This window comes from Rattus rattus, chromosome X (genome assembly GCF_011064425.1).
Source record: "Rattus rattus isolate New Zealand chromosome X, Rrattus_CSIRO_v1, whole genome shotgun sequence".
Lineage (NCBI taxonomy): Eukaryota > Metazoa > Chordata > Mammalia > Rodentia > Muridae > Rattus > Rattus rattus.
Window position 1 is genome coordinate 15031255 of NC_046172.1, and position 17710 is coordinate 15048964.

A 17710-nucleotide genomic window follows, 5' to 3' on the forward strand; every position below is an offset into this window, starting at 1 on the left:
GCTCTAGGCTTTTCTGGACATCTTCCCTCTGCCAGATGGTCTATGCCACAGGTTGCATGACAAAGTCACCTTCCATCTCTGTCAGGAGAATATCCTTTTCCAAGAGCAATGTCTCTGAGAGGAAGAGTGGCAGGGCAAGGTGTTTGCTTTCCTCTTTTGTTTTACTCTTGCTGAATTCAGGGTCACGATTTATATTTCAAGGAAGTGCTGTGTAAAACAACCCCAGGGGTCGGAGAAAATGCATACGCTTGTCATCTGGAGTTGGGAAGACATGAGGGGCATATTTCCTTTCCCTTCTTTCCCTTTCTCATGAGCAGTATTGGCTCAGGTCCTGAGAAACCCTTTCTACCCTCAGTCAAGTTCATCAAGATTGGCATTGACTTTTCCAAAGGATAAATAAGGGGTTGGAGAGATGGCTCATATCACTCTTGTAGGAGACTTGAGTTCAGTTCCCAGCACCCATCCTGGATGGTTCCCAACCACCTGTAACCGCAACTCCGAGTGGGTCTCATGTCTCTGGCTTCCTAAGGCCTGTCTTTACTTTTTTTATGGGAAAAGCAAGAAGAAATAAACATTTTTTTAAAGTTAAGAAGTAAGCCACTTACTCCAATGCTTCCTTTTCACAGCAAAGGAAGTCACCATACCATAGTACATACCTCATCTGAAATCTCAGGGTTCAAATCCTTTAGGAGTCTTCTTGCCCTTAGGAGTCAGACCATTTTAGATACGCAATCTACCACCACCTGACCTGGCTTTGTCACCTTCAACTTTCCCTTGACCACTGTGTTCACAACTATGTTCACAAGTTGATTCACCTCTGACTTTTTGCACATATATGTCCTCCACCAACTACATAAGTCTAGCCTGGAAGTTAAAGGTGCATATTTCACAATCATTTTGCTTGAACTTGATTCTACATAAAAGTAAGTTAAATTTTTTTTTTATCTTCACTTCCTTAGTTGCAAAACATGGCTCCAACCAGGCTGGGGTGAATATACGATGAGAGAACTAGTGGAAAGGGCCTAACAGCATTATATCCCAAATCTGCATGCAGCTCATGCTTGGCTCAACAAACATTGATTATCTGACTGCACACTAGGTGGGAAGCTTTTGATGTCTGTTTATTACCATCTATTTCTAGCTCCGTTGGAAGACAAACACAGAACTCGGACTTTAAAGACTAAAACCTACTCGAGGACAGAACTGAGTGAGACAGAGGCAACCTGGAGATTCTCTGCCTTCTATCTACCTGGTCCTCAGTCAGACTCAGGTCAAGTGTAATTCTGAATTCACAAGGCCTGGGGAGAAAAGGAGGCAGCATATACTTTCCAACCTAGGGCTGCTACTCAGTTTTTATGCATACACACCACCCTACTAGCTGTTAAAATGTTGAAGTACCTGTGTACTGACCCCAAATGCCCTATAACCTTTCTTCTCCCTTTACCTCTACATTAAGCTCCACCTCCACCATTCTGACTCTTGGGCACACTGTCCTTATCTCTTATCAGTGCGTTCCTTTGTTAACCTATGTCTAGTTGCTCTTTACCACACAACAAGCAGTCAAGAACCTTATGAGCAAATCTTTTTTCTGGGCTGTTTTTTTAACACTTGTACTTGGGGAGGAGGACAGATATCACCTATGCTGTGTCCCAGTGCTTTGCAATAGCTTCTGGCATTTGGAGCCAAGTCACATGCCTGCAAAAACCTTTTGAAAACCCATGCCTACCTATAAGCCTGGATTCCTTCAGCCAAACTACTCATCTCATTCCAGAGGTTATGTAGCCTCTCTGGAACTCAGTCACTCCATCTCTAAGATAATTTCCAGAGAGGTGTGTCTGAAATGTATTGATTATCTCCCTTTTGAAGTAGAGATGCTAACACCAGGCTATATAATGTGAGGTACCTCAGGTTAACGGTGACTTTTCTGATTCACTATTCAGTGCCGTTTTCCCCCACTAAGGACTATTGAAATTTTCTATTTAACATGCATTGAATTGCTACGATATGCTAAGCACTGTACTGCATACTCAGAGGACAGTATTGGGCAAGACATACAGGTCCTTTGGCTCCTGAAGTCAGCATACTAATGTGAAGAGACAGTCATTAAGCATCTAAATAGTGATAAACAGAATATATCATTTGTGTGATTAAAAACAAGGCAGGGTGCTGTAGGCAAGGTGACATGATAGTGAAGGAAGCCTCTCCTGAGGTGACAACTTTCACCTGGGGACCTCCTCACCTTAGGGATATAGCTAAGATATAGGAGGGAAGTTTCCATAAAGAAAAGTGTTCAAGATCCTATTCTGGTCCACCAGACAAAAAGAAAGAACAAAACAGAGGCCTACAGGTTAAAGATCACTCGGAGCCCAGTCAGAAAGATGTGGAAATGAAGACTTTTTGAACAAGTTTCTCTCTTTCCGGGGGAGGAAAACAAGTTGGGAGCAGGGAAGCAATTGTTTCCCCTATAGGTATTTATCAAGTTTAAATATGTTTGTAGTTCGTGTTGGATTGAACCCAAACATGCATCCTAAGCATGTGTGCTATGTCATCGAACCACACCTTAGCTCTAAAGACAGCATTAAGCCAACCCTTTTTGAGGACCGTTAGGTTACTAAAACTATGAATTTAAGGGGTTTGATGACCCCTGAGAGGCATATTTCTTTTCTTTTCATCTATCTATCTATCTATTCATCCATTCTATCTATCTATCCATTCTATCTACCCACCACCTACTCACCTTCTACCCACCTACCTCTACCACCCTCACCTACCCAGTACCCACTCCACCTACCACCTACCACCTACCTACATTCTGTTGGGCATTTTATAAAAGATTTTAGAGAATATTTCTAGCGCCTTTCTAAAATATTCCCTTTGTGCTTTTTTGGAAGTCTGTTCTGGTCAGATGTGGTACACAACATGAACTCCTTTGTGTCAGTCTCATGGTATTTTATACTTAAACAGGGTGTATGGTTTTTAAGCCAGAAGGAAATACAGATGATACAGAAGGAAATACAGCCATCTTCTCATATCAGATCAGGAGATACAAACAAACAAGGGACTAAAGAGTTTCTCCAGTGTAAAGTTACTATTAAAAAACACCTTGGATATATAAGATTATCCTATAAACTTAAATTAATATCACATAAAGTTTCTATTTTAATGAGAGTATTATGTTTTTACTATATAAAGTCTATATATTGAATTAGAGTGTGCTGAACTGACAATATATAAAATCTACTTTGTAGATTTTCAACCAGTCAGGAGCATAGTTTATTTTTACTCATTAGTTTTTACTTTTCTTTTGATTTTTCTTCCATGTTTTATAGCAGTGGTTCTCAACCTGTGAGTCATGACCCACTTTGACAAACCTGCCTTCAAAAATATTTACATTATGATTCATAACAGCAGCAAAATTACAGTTATGCAATAGCAAGAGAAATGACTGTGTTTGGGAGCACAGCAACATGAGGAACTGCATTAAAGGATCACAGCATTAGAGATGGTTGATAAGCACTGCTTTACAGATTTTTGGTCTTTAATAAGTATAGCTCTAATAGGAACTCAGTGTGTGTTAAGGGCATAGAATTTGATCTGAGGTAAATCAGGATCTCTCAACTTGCACCTACGGACAGACCTTGAGAAAGGCAATTGAATCCACACCTCTGATTTCTCATTCATAAAAATGCAGCTAAATATGAAATATCTCAAAATGGTTTCTGAAAGGATGAAAACATCTAGTGCCCAGGATACCTCTTTAAAAAGCCAAGAGTCTGTTTTTACTATTGTAAATAGTCTTTGGTATTTTCTCTAACTGGGTGACTAGATTATTTTAGATTTATTTGGTGCTCTGACAGTGTACTGTGGAGGAACTGCTAGGTCTTTTTACATGTTTCAGTAACTGTGGAGAAAGTGGCTGGGATTGTTTTATTTGGTGATAGATTTTTTACAATTTGCCAATGGATGTACCAAAATATCACTGCAATAGTAGCAGTTTAACTCAACATTTTCCTTTTACTAGTTTTTTCTTCTTTCACCACTGGAAGTTTGTTAAGAGAGAATTGCAACAAGAGCAATGGTGTGTGTGTGTGTGTGTGTGTGTGTGTGTGTGTGTGTGTGTGTGTTTGTGTTTGTGTTGTTGTTGTTGTTGACAACTTGTAGGCGGTCAATTCTCACTTTTCACCATATGGGTTTTGGGGATTGGACTCAGGTCATCAGGCTTGGTAACCAACAATTTTACCTGCGGAGCTATCTCACTGGCCCAGATTGCTGATTTTACTAAGAAATTATCTCAGAGCTGGTGTTAGAAAAGATGTATTCCCGTCACCGTATGCCAGAAAGAGAGCGCTACTCTACCACTCACTTGCTGCTTGGCTTTTTAAGGCTTAAGGGAATTAAGTTTCACAAGTTTTCTGCCTTGCCTCTGGCTTTTAGGGCAACACAGTTTCTAAATATTGTTTTTCTTGACTCCTATAAAGTAGTATTCTCACAGGTACATTTTTACCAGTGTTCCCTCTTTATTATGGTATGGCTGATTTTTTTTTCTTTTTTTTTTCTTTTTTTTTCGGGGCTGGGGACTGAACCCAGGACCTTGCGCTTCCTAGGCAAGCGCTCTACCACTGAGCCAAATCCCCAACCCCATGGCTGATCTTTTGTATTACAAATTTTTGGTATTTTATTCAGTCTGTGGGGTCTGGCATTATTTTTAAATGTCATGAAATTTGACTTCTCTTTGTCCTACAACTGAAGATTACTACCTTGCAATGCTCAGGAAGCTCTGCTGGCTAGCTTTCTTGGGACTGGAAAGTGCTATGCAGGGCTGCTGAGGCAGAAAGACAACAATGGTCTTACCCAATGCTGGATTTTGCATACTACAGTACTGACCTTTAAGGCAAGATATGCCTACTGACGTGCTAGTGGGAAGATTGCTTACGGATGTATTAACCACTCTCCTGGTTGGATTTAAGGTCTGCTCCTATAAACTTGGTAAAAATTCCATAGCTAAGGAAGACATAGACCCTAAGAAAGGCACTATTTCTTTTCTAAATGTTCATGTTGTCAAACTGCTTTTTAAATATGTGTTTATATTTAAAGATTTGTGTTGCTGTCAACCTTGGTGGGAGAAACTGATTGTAGTAGGTTGTTAATATAGACTCATAACAGTTCAAAGCCACCATGAGTACTGAGTTATGAAGTCCCAGCAGCCATGGTTACCGGCAAACGACCTACATGTCCTACTCCCTATGAGCTATTGGCAGTTAATAGCTGTTAGAAGGAGAATTACTTTTCTTTGGGGGAATGATCAACAAGTTCCTTATGACCCAGTGGATAACACCACATGTATGAGTGGGCAGTATGAATTCGGATTCAGTGGGCTATAAAAAAGGTGGGGGAGATGAAGTTTGGAAGGAGATTTATAGGGAGTGCCTGGAGGGGCTGGTGGGAAGGGATGGAGATGAATAGCACCAGATATGTGGTATGCATGTGTGGAATTTCTCTTGATACCTCAGTTTTTGACACAGATAAGCAGCTCTTTACCTCAGCACAGTGCAGCTATGGTCCTGTGATAATCTAGAGAAGTTCCACTCATGACTCTTGAAATGGAGGTCTCATTTTAGAGAGGCTGAAACTGTTATGAGCTATCAAGAAGATTGTACTTGCCAGGAGAGGATCACGTTTCCCTGCCTTGCTTCCTTTCCCACTAACACAGGCCTCTCAGTTGAGCAGAAGTCCTGAGCTTTTCCAGCTGCTACCATTGAGCCACATTACTGTTGGGATGCCTGGGATCACTTCTCATTGACAGAGGTCAAAGGCCAGGGCCTCACTCTCCAGGAATAAACCCTGAGGACTATTGAGCTTCTCCAGACCCCTGTCAGGCCTCTTGTAGCCCAAAGCATTCCTTTCCCTGCTGGGATCTGTCAGTTAGTTCTGGAAAAGATCAAATTTCCTCACCCCAAATTTGCCTATTATCCACACACGGTTCCTGGAGAAAGTCTGGAGAAAAGACATGTTCTCACAATCCTCAAATGTCATAACTGAAGGTCCCTTAGAGAGGATCTTGCCTCAGGCTGCCTCATTTAACAGAACATGTAACTTCCTTTGCTCTATTTCCACATTTCAAGGAATCCCCAAGGCTGTCTTATAATACAAATCAGGAGCAAGGTAAGAGCCAAGTTAATCAGGAAAGTAAGCTCTCATGGGACCCAGCTGTGCTTGGGAAAGACTCAAGCATTATAAATACAGCCTTGGCCTTAGGAGTTTGTTATCAAGGATTTTCTTCAAGGACAAAAAGAGATCTGTGCTGACTCAACTCCAGAGCTTTCCCCGGGGTTGGGTAAGACTGGCAAACGTTTGATTTCTCCTGGCAGGCTTTGAGATTTGAAAGGTCCTATTCTGAGGAGGCCTGTCTTTCTTTCCTCCTGGCCCCCAGGTACTGTGAACCGTTGGCAATCTTGACCTATGACCCCTGCATCTTACCTGCCTCTTACCTGAGTCCTTTTATGCTGATGGTTCTTGTGTTCAGCTCTGAAATTAAAGAGAAAACTCCCGACTTTGTTAGGGCAGGTTTTGAGAAGTGTGGATTTTTTTTCACATCTTTACATTTGTAACAAAATCTACCGGGTGCAAAACACTATCACCCCCTTCCACCCCCCACAGTTTAGTCTCAAAATAGTGTGAGTGGAGTTTTCAGCTACATTTTACAGATGAAGGCTCGAACATGGAGACCACATTTTTGTACCACACATAGCACCTTGAATGACAAAGCATGACATTAGTATGTAATTGATTCAACAGAGCCCACAGAGTTGAGACCACTTGATAGATCTTGTCTGCAATGAATTCTACAATCATGATTTTTGATCACTGAAATATAGAATACATGCAAGATCTCACCGCCTAGGCCCAAGACTTGACATTCTGTAATATCGATAGTTATCAACTTACTACCATCTTTTTAACTTCATTTTTTGGGATAGTTTTTCTTCAGAGTAGTGATAGGAATTCTCATCAACTGCAATTCCATGGAAGCTTAGTGGAGAATCAGAACGTGTTAGCCATGTATTATAGTGAACTCTGTGTGTGTGTGTGTGTGTGTGTGTGTGTGTGTTGGTCTCTTTGTGTCTCTGTGTGTCTGTTTTCTGTGTCTTTGTGTGTCTGTGGGTATGTCTTTGTATGTGTATGTCCGTGTGTGTGTGTGTGTGTGTGTGTGTGTGTCTTTGTAAGTATGTGTTGGTCTCTGTCTTTGTGTCTCTGTGTGTCTTTGTGTCTTTGTGTGCCTATGTAAATGTCTTTGTTTGGGTGTTTTGTGTGCATGTGTGTTTGTGTGCGTGTGTGTGTGTGTGTGTGTGTGTGTGTTTTAAACAAGTCTGTCTATATGTACGTTGTTACCAAAGACGGAGAAAGGTATATGCCTGCCTGGGTTGCCACCCATTCTAACAGAAACAAGGCCATAGATGACAGAATTCTAAACAGACTCTAGATGAGGTTTTGGTGAAACAGGGTAGAGACCTTGTGTGTTGGGTGCTCAGAAGAGAGCTCTGTGGGAGATGTGGACACACATTCAGCGCTATCAGCAGCCGTGACAAAGGAGCCCATTTTCCCCTACCTTTTCTCCAGCATCAAGAAAATGACAAGTTTTTGAATTTTTTTTATTCATGTTGCCCAGGAGGGCACCCCGTATTTTCACAGTGTAACTGCTCAGATGTATTGGTAAATGTGATCACAATTGTGCAGTTTACCAGCCTGATGGTGAGGGTGGCTCCAGCTGGGTGGAATTGCTGCCGGGGAGAGGATGGACGGAGGGAGTCAGAGGAATTCTCAGCTTACAGGTTAGCGAGAAGCCAGTCCAGCAGTTGCTTTCTAGCCATGTTGCCCACGGCCTCATCCAGTTGTCGCTCTTTGGCAAACTTCATGACCTCCTGAAGAAGATCTCCTACACTGTAACCTTTCTCTGCTGCCTTAGCTGAAACTTCAGGGAGCTGTGAAGAGAGCAGTTATCTTGAGTAAGCTGACACTTTTTAGGAGGACCACCCAGTGGGGTAAAGTGAACTAACATCTCCCTGTGCCTGTCCCCTAAGGTTAAAGTCCTGTCACTAGGAGATGGGTGTAAGGAGAGTTGCATGGTTTTATTTCAACTCCTATACTGAAAATGATTTCGCTATGTTTTCTCTGAAATCTGATGTTGGAACTACAAGTGTGTGTGTGTGTGTGTGTGTGTGTGTGTGTGTGTGTGTGTGCGTGCGCGTGTACGCGCACACACATGCAGAGGTAGAGAATGCAGAGGTAGAGAATGCAGAGGTAGAGAATGCAGTTATATATGTGAATGCTAGTCTGCTCACATCTACCCATTCTATCTTTAATTTCTTGGGCCTTAATGCATTTCTTACCTTCTCTAGTTGTCCATCATCATCTCCCATGAAGTAGAGCATGGGTACATTAAACTGAGACGCTGCAATCCATTGCAGGACAGCCTGCAGCTGCTTCTGCAAGTTGCTTGTAGAGCACTGATTGTTGACGATAACTTCAGGGCCAGGAGCTTCAGGATAATTTTGTGGCATCACAGCCTCACGGCCACATCTGGGGCCACTGCTTGCTAGGGCTGCTTGCTCTTCTAGCTCAGCCAGTGCTGCTCCATTGTTGCTGTACTTAGCCATGATCAGGCACAGTTTCATCACAGATTCTACTAGTTGGTCTATAAACTGCCGGTTCATTTGCTTCATCCCGCTGACGAAGTCCATTTCTGTGCTGTCTTGGCTTTGATCTTCGGGTCTCTTGGGCACGGGAACTGCTTGCTTTGATCGAGGATCAGAACAACGCTTACTGTCACTTTCAGATAGTTCATCACAGCTGAACGGGCTCTCACTGAAGTTTCTGGATTAGGACAGAACCATGTTGGACATATCCAGCTTCTGGGACTCGAGTTGATTTTCCTTTGACATGCAGATGGACATGCAGGAGCTCCACGAGATTCAAAATGCTTCATTGAAAGTGATTTAGAACTTTGGCCACCTCCACTCTTCTCATATTGTGCACTTTGGGACATATAGCCCATGGAGGAACCAGGGCACTCCTCTTCACATGGATCTTTGCCCTTCGCTTGTTGGGTCAGATGGTATTGAATAAGCATAAGGGCAGAGACAATTAGATCCTTGGCCAGTGAGTCTGTGGAAGGACTGATCTTCTCTCTCTTTTCATCTTTAGTAGGGCATATTTTGTTAGGCACCCTGCCTTGGGTTCCTTGTTTCTGGTTGTTCCCATAGTAAGGCTCTCTCTTTGAGGATATGTTCACTGACTCTCTCAGCACTTGTCAGTGATTTACAGCATGGATCTTTAGTTTTGCATTTGTCTTTTCCTTTCATTTCAGCTTTCATAGCTGAGAACTCAAGGCTCTGATTCTTGCATTTCGGGTCATGAGTTCCAGCTTTTAAAGTTGCATATGCCAGACTTTGAGATTTAGTCTCCTTCTTCTCACCAAGAAGAGCACTGACCAGACGCTTTAGCATGGCCTCCATGATGTCCGCTGCATTTTGTTTACCATGATTGAAAAGATTCCTCTTGACAGCAGAAACGAAGTCTGAGTCTGTCATCAGGACTCCTGTTATATTATGCAAGTTCTTCATGCATGAGTCAATCAGATCAGATACAATTTCCTTGGTGTGCTTTAATAGTACCCTCTTCAGGACCACACAAGCTGGAATTGGCTTCCCACAGCTGTGCACTTTCAAGGTTTTCATAACAGAGACCATCATGTCAGATGCTACCTGATTTGCATAAACCATAAGCCCCTTGCTGATGGAATCTGCAAATTCTTTGCTGTCTTTTGGGCACATCTGCTGCTTCTCTCCACACTTGTTCTTATTAGATAACTCACTATACAAAAAGGTTTTCCGACCATCCCTGCCTTCTTCTCCATTGCCACGCATTTCTGATGAGGTCAGTTCAACAGCTTCATGGGCCATATCAGAAGCAATTTTGCTGACAGCACACCGGGGGCTGGTTTTCCCCTTTTCTCCTGATGTATACATGGAATGATGGAGGCATTTGTTTCCACCTTCCAATTTGTCCTTGATTTCCTTACGGGCCATTTGGATTACTAGAGATGACAATCGGTTGACATAGTAGGAGAGGTCGTCCATCGAACATTCTCCATCAGGAGTGGCAACTGACCTCTGATTGCTAGGAGATTTAGTTGCAGGATTTGAGGGACTTTGGTTATTGTTGGTGTTTTTGGATGCCGCCATTTCTAGGCGAAGGTTTTGAGGTCCTTTGTTCAAATAATCTAAGTTTACTTGATCAGCATACACACTGTAGCAGTTCTCTGAGGGAATTTTGTGATAATCACCCTCTAGGTCTCCTACTTTATGTTTACAGCTAGAGGCTGAGGGACTTAATGCATGTTGGAAACCCAAGGCATACTTCTGGAGATCATTGAGGAGCCAGTTGAGGACACTTATGGGATCAGAGGGAGCTTGTTTGAAAAGGCATACAGATCCCTCCGTCTAGAAAAAGAAGAACACCTCGCCATAAGACTTTGAAGAGTTTGGGTAGACTACCTCTGCCCTTTTGTTTTCTGGTTGTTAGAAGACATAGCTTTGTAAGTAACAGAGATTTGACTTTTCATTAGCATCTAATGATAGTCATTAATAAAATTCAGGCACCATGGTAGCAACAGAAACTTGGAGTCTATAGAGTATATATGCTTGTAGATATAACTATTTACCAGTGCTGCCAATGTGTTTGCCAATTTCATTTGAGTATGTGTATGTCTTATTGTGTCAACAATGTGCCAGTGTACATTGTATGTATAAGTATGTCAATATGGCAATTCACATGTTTGGGTATTTCAGTAGATATGAAAGTGTGTCAATCTGTATTGTTGGTGTTCAAACTTGCTATTATATGTTATACATACATATATATATATATGTATTTGTATGGCTATGTATAACCATATATAATAATGTGTTAATATCAGTACCTATTGTGCATGTAAGCCAACACAACCATACATTTTGTACATACTAGTTAATGGAAAAATACACTTGTATATGTCAGTATGTTTGAATATGTAAAGTACCCACTGTGAGTTTCAATATGTTAATATTTAAAATAATAATCATTTGTGGTGTATTCTATATTTATAGAATCTGTAGGTATTTGTGTATATAAATGTTGCACATACTCTGGGTGTTTTAAGTGTCATAGTTGAATAACTCTACGTATATAACTACATTTGTGTAAATGTGTGTATGCATGTCAGTCATGATTGTGTATTGTCACATAGGTCTTTCCATATGCATTTATAGTTGTGTATGTCAATGTCTAAATTTGTTAGGGTCACTGTTCTGGTCAAGGTTTACATGTGTTAATGTGTGTTGGTATGTATTTATGCATTGTGTTTTTATTATTATAAACATGAGTGCTTATGTTTGCCACATGTGGGCACATCAAGTATGTTTGATTACATGTCTTTGTATATGTTAACTCTATATGTAAAGGTCAATATATCAATGCATACATGTGTTTATACATGTGAAATGTAGCATCACTTACATACCTGGTGCCAATGGAGGCCAGAAAAGTGTTGGGTCTCCTGGAACCGGAGTTGCAGCACCATGTGGGTGCTGGGAATCAACCCTTTGTTCTCTAGAAGAGCTGTCAGTGCTACTAACCTCTGAGGCATCTCTCCAGACCCAAGATGTACCTTTCTTAAGACTACAGGATGGAACTGGCCACCCCCAAATCATCCCCCAAACTTTGAAGAGTGTTTCTATGATCTGTTTTTCTTCTTTCAAGGCCACTGGCCTCATTCCAAATGTGTCTGAGATCATAAATGATATTTTTCTTATAACACATGAGCCTAGAGATAGGGAACAGAAATCATTTGACTTCTTTGCATTTGATGTTAAGTATCATTTCCATTACCAGCCAACATGCTTATAGGAATGTGGGTGTGTTTCAGTACTCTCCAAACAATGAGCCTAACATATAATTTGAAATACACAAAAACAAGTCCATAGCTTCTAATTTGAACCTTTTCAACAGCTTGTGTATACGATCTATTAGATACTCAAGTTCTTGGTTGGTACATGTTTTCTCTGTTCCACATCTTTCTTCCTTATTAAATAGTGGGCATTTTGAGGCACAGGAGCATAGTACAAGTCAGCAAGGAACATTGCAAAGGTAAATACTAAATGTACACCTTTCTTAGAACAAGGAGAGCAAAGATCTGTTTGGAGTAGAGATCTGCAAGTCAAAGAGTAGTAGTTTGAACCTTTGTGATTAATGAATTATTTTAAATGTTGCATGTGGAACTTACTATGGCCCTGAACTTAGTCCTGTGTTTTCTAGAATGCCATGTGTCCCAGGTTTGGTGGACTATTACACACAACCATTTTCCTTACCATCTCTGGACCAGAGCCTTCAGATTTAATATTGGCCCTAGAAATTAGGAATGATAGAACCTCAGAGGCTCGGTCACCTTAGACTGGTCTTGTTTTTCTGTGTCCTTGATCACGATAATCTCCTTTTCTTCCAGATTCTCCAGGTTTAATTCGCCCTCTGACCTGGGACCAGCAGCACCCTGTGGAGTTAAATGGTGAGATTTGTAAAGAAAAGTTGAGTTTTGTGATTTCTTCAAGCTGTCCTACCCCTTAGGCTACAACTTCACAACACGAAGGTCATGTTCCTCATCGTCCTTTGTTTCTTCAGGAGAGGCTACAAAATTTGATGAGACAAGGTTATTTCCACAAATTGCTAATCCATCTTCTGATGTCATTTAAGGCTATCCATCTCTGTTATCCACCATTTGGGACAGATTATGTATATCCATGTTTATAGCCTAACCAGTGATGTAAGTAACCTAGGCCTTCCACCCAAATCCCTTCTACCTTTCTTCTCTCTGCCTCATGCCATCTTCCATTTGGAACAGAAAATACATACCTTGGAATCATCTTCCACATTCAAGGTGGACACATCCACAAAGCATATCTACATAAAATAAGAGGGCAAATTTAGATACACACTAGAGGAAAAGTCATTAATTTCTTTCTTGGAGATGATAACACTTACCTCATGGCATTCTTGGGAAAAGTGATAGTGTGAATTTCAAATGTTTTAGTAAAACACAAGTGAACATTTCTATGTTTAATAGGTACATTGTACTATGTGGTATTATGAATATTGCTTAGGATGATGAGCATGTTTAAATATAAATAATTTTGGTACTTGATCAGGATGAAAACGTGAAGTACTATACAAATAACTTGAAATTTGGGAAGAAGTATGAAATACTTGAAATAATTTGCACTCCTGAGTGGACTGAGAGCAACTTACCGGTAGCTAAATATTATGGCTTTAGAGTTAAGAAATAGAAGCTGGTTAATTAGGCAACTATCACTCCTACCTCCTCTTCGGCTCCTACCCCTCTTAGATTCCTCACTCCTCCTAGGCTTCTCCCTTCTTAGGCTCCTCCCCTTTAGGCCCCCTGGCCCCACCCTCCTCTTAGATTTGTCCAGCTCAGACCCCTCCCTTTCTTGGGCCATCCTCCTCCTTAGGCCCCTCCCTCCCAGGGCCCTCCCCTCCTAGGCCCCTCCCTCTTAAACTCCTCCCTCCCAGGCCCCTCCCACTCTTAGCTCTCCTCCCTCTGGGCCCCTCCATCATAGGTCCCTCCCACTCTTAGGTTCCTCCCTCCTAGGCCCCGCCCTCCCTCCTCTCAGACCGATCCCTACAATCAGGCCCCTCCCCTCTTATGCACCTTCCTCCTCTTGGGCTCCTCCCATCATAGGCCCCTCCTTCTTTAAGGCCCCTCCCACTCTCAGGTTCCTTCCTCCCAGGCCCCGCCTCTCCTCCTCTCAGGCCCCTCCCACCAATCAGGCCCCTCCCTCTTATGCACCTCTCTCCTCTTGGGCTCCTCCCATCATAGGCCCCTCCTTCTTTAAGGCCCCTCCCACTCCTAGGTTCCTCCCTCCGGGGCCCCACCCTCCTCTTAGGCCCCTCCCACTCTCAGGTTCCTCCCTCTTTTACACCCCTCCCCTCTTAGGCCCCTCCCTCCTGTTAGGCTCCTCCCTCCTCCCTCTCTACAGGTTCCTCCTTTCCTTCACGTTCTTCCCTTCCTCTCTTTACTCCTTACTCTGCCCCATCTTTGATTCACCCCTGTGTGATATAGGTGTGTGTTGACCCCTGACAGCCCTTACTGAGATTAGATGCTTGGAGAAGCCACATATCAGGTTCCATGAGTTTTATCTCGGGCTCCAACATACCAATACCTGTATGCTAAGTTTTTCTACTCCTTGGAGTCAGTTTGTATCTTACCACTTTTCGGTCCTGATCTTGTTGTCCTTTTGGGCTGTAAAGATCTACCTTGCACACGCCTCTGCGGCTGTGTAACCAGTCAATGTCATCAGACATCTGCAGGGAGAAGCAAAAGAAATGTGAAGCTCTTACATATGGTTTATAAAATGAAGTCAGTTTAAATAAAACTTGTGGCGCCCCAATACCCATCTGTGTTTCATCAGAGTTTGGGAAAGATGTAAAAGTGGGGAATAATGATTTAAAGTCAAGGCACAGGACCAATCGCTCTTATTAAAATATGTGGTTTCCTTTCACTTCGACTTACCTTACTAAGTATCTTGAACATGGTATTACTTGTTAAGATACCACTTGATAAGATATCAGCAAGTGATACACAAATAAGCAAATAAGTTTAAAGACTAGGGTTTATATTTAGTGATTTATATCTACTTAAATAGCTGTCTCACAAAGTATTCCAAGAAAGCTGCTAACAGTCTTACATGGAAAAGGAAATGACACCAGGTTCTGAAAGAATCAAATTTATTGTTTTAGAAAGTTGCAACTCCCTGCAGTTCTACTTTCCCAATCCAGCCTGGAGCCAAAGGGACAAAGACAACCACAGTGGTAAAAATTTGCTGTTCAAGGCCAGTCAACAACTTAGTAGACTTGTGTTTTGGTGTCTGGGGCTTGAATTGGATTTTTCTCTAGAATTTAAAAGGAAACATTTCTTCTACTAGGTGTTAGGGAGCTGTGGATTTCCTTTTAACATACATTTAAAACACCGTATTCTTCTCCTTCAGCTTCACTAGATCTTTCTTCTTCCTTTACCTCTTCAAACTAGTCTCACACTGTTCTTTCTCCCTCTACCTCCTTTTCTTTTCCTCCTCCCTCTCTTCCTCTCCTCTCCCCTCCTTCTTTCCTTCCCTCCCCTTGCCTCCCTATGTTCCTGCCTCCTCTTCTTCCTTCTTCTTCCCTTCATTCTTTCTTTATCATTCCTCCATGCCTCCTCCCTCCTCTTCTCATCCATCTTCCCTCCCTCCTCCTGCCTCTCATCCTCCATTGCCCTCGCCTCCTAACTTCATTTTCTACTTACTCCATCCCTTGTTTCTCCTTTCCTCCCTCTTCCATCTCTATCCTCTATCCTCCCTTGCTCCTTCTCTTTCTCTTCCTCCATCTTCCTTCCCCTTCCCTTCTCCCCTCCTCCTTCCCTTCCCTCCTCCCCTCCTCCTTCCCTTCCCTCCTCCCCTCCCTCCTCCCTTTATCCTCCCTCCTCTTCCCTCCTCCCCCCCTCCTCTTCCCCTCCCTCCTCCTTTCCCTCCTCCCTTTATTCTCCCCCCCCCCCCCTCCCCCCCCTTCCCCTCCCTTTCTCTCCTTCCCCTTCTTCTCCCTCCCCCCTCCCTCCCTCCCCTCCTCCCCCCCCCTCTCCCTCTTCCCCTCCCTCCTCCCTTTATTCTTCATCCTCCCTTCCCTCCTCCCTTTATTCTCCTTCCTCCTCCCTCCTCCCTCTCCCCTCTTCCCCCCTCCCCTCTCTCCTCCCCTTCCTTCTCTCCTCCCTCTCTTCCCTCCTCCCCTCCCTCTTCCCTCCCTTTATTCTCCATCCTCCTCCCTACTCCCTCTCTTCACCCTTCCTTCACTCCTCCCGCTCCTCCTCCCTCTCTCTACCCTTCCTTGCTCCCCACTCTTCTGCCCTCCTCCTCTCCCTCCTCCCTTTATTCTCCATCCTCCCTCCATCCTCCCTCCCTTCACCTCTCTTGCCTTTCCTCCCTTTCCCTTTCCCTCCCCCACCTTTACCTTTTCTTCATCGTCCTCTGCTTCCACCACCCTCCATGTTCTCCATCCTCCCTCCCTTGTCCTCCCTCTGTTCATACCATTCATTCCTCCTTCATTCTCTCCTCCCTTCTCCCTTCACCATCCTCCCTCTAACTCCTTCCCTCTTCCATTTGCCTTCTCCCTAACCTGCCCCTCCCCATCTGCTCTTTTCTTGCCTCCCTCCTTCTGTCTCCCCTACCTAGGATTCTCCCCTTTCATCTCTCTTCCTTTCCTCCTTCTTCTCTCTCCCCCCTTTCCCTTACTTCTTTGCCCTTTCCTCTCTTCTTTCGCCATATTTCCTTCCTCTCTCTTCTACCCTGTGTTCCCTTGGCATCACTTTTTTAAAAAAGTTATCTAGTGACTCTCTTTTTACACGATACTTATCTTGATCATGTCCCTGGGTGTTTAGGGATGTTTCCAATTAAGAACTCTACAAAACTTTAGAAAGCACGAAGCAAAAGCCTTACTACCCCCTCAGATGAGAGAACTCCTTTTTTGAACAGCTAGTGAACAACTACTAGCCCCCCCCCCCCAAAGTGAGAAGCTACAAGATCCCTTCTGATCCCTTCTGAGAGTTGGATCCTAAAAATCCCATAAAAAATAAGATGTATAAACTCATTACCTTGATGATAGAGATGTTTTGTACCTTTGACTGAATGTGTGCCACCCAAAAGGGAGATGTGCCCCTTTAGATGGAAGGGGGCAGTGCCAAGTTCTTAGGCACTTGCAGCTGGCTGCCACCCCGGTCAGCTGTTAGACCAGACTGATGGGCCAAGCTGTTTCCTGCTGGCTCTGATCCTGGGGTATGACAAGTATCTTTGTTGAGTCATAGTACTGGGTGCTGTAGCAACCTGAGCAAAGGCATGGCACCCCTGTAAAACTCAGTAAACTTTTCATATCCAAAGTATGCCAAACTGCCTACTACAGGACAAATATTCACTATGTCTCAGTGGGTCCATGTATTTTACAACATTTTCCACAGATCACAACCTCCTGATACCAAGCATCTCATTCCTTCCCCTACTAGACTCTGAGAACAATCTAATGATGGTCATTACCAGTTTGGGGGGGGGTTGTAGTTTTCACACACAGAAATGTTCCCAGTCTTTGCAATTGAAAACATTTCCCACTTGTGTTTACTTCTCTTTGAATTTCCCACTATAGCATGAGAGTTATGTGGCAAGAGATACTTAGATTTATGTTGAAAGAAAGAAATTTTGACCAAAGACATTCTTAGTTATCCCAGATAAAATGGAAACTAAAAACCAGAGGCTGCCTTAGCCACTAAGACACTTCCCATATTATCTAAAAAAGAAGTCAGAAGATGTTTCTACCTTCGTAGTGCCACAGTAAGCAATCATTTGGGGCCTTGGGATGGTATTTTTTTTGGAGAATTTGGATGTTGTGATGACTCTTCCAGTCTGTCTCAAGATGTTAGGTCTTTCCTCAACCCTCCATGCTCTCCTAATGCCTTCTTGCCAGCTGGTACTAGAACTTAAAATTCATGACATCACTGTTTCTATAGAGAGCAATGACAGCACAAAATGGTAGGCCTGAGCCTTAGGATTCTAGGTGATCTATATGGTTCAGCCATGAAAAAGTTTAAGGC

The 17710-nt window shown here is 42.9% G+C and overlaps 1 protein-coding gene across 1 annotated transcript; it reads right to left on the minus strand.

Moving 5' to 3' along the window:
* Positions 1–7635: 7635 nt before the first annotated feature.
* Positions 7636–17462, minus strand: Akap4 (A-kinase anchoring protein 4). Its single transcript, XM_032890318.1, is given in 8 exon segments — positions 7636–7979; positions 8388–8935; positions 8938–9253; positions 9255–10499; positions 12482–12583; positions 12943–12990; positions 14314–14409; positions 17436–17462. Coding segments are annotated over 8 exon segments (2538 nt in total). The 3' UTR covers positions 7636–7823.
* Between the last annotated feature and the right edge of the window lie 248 nt (positions 17463–17710).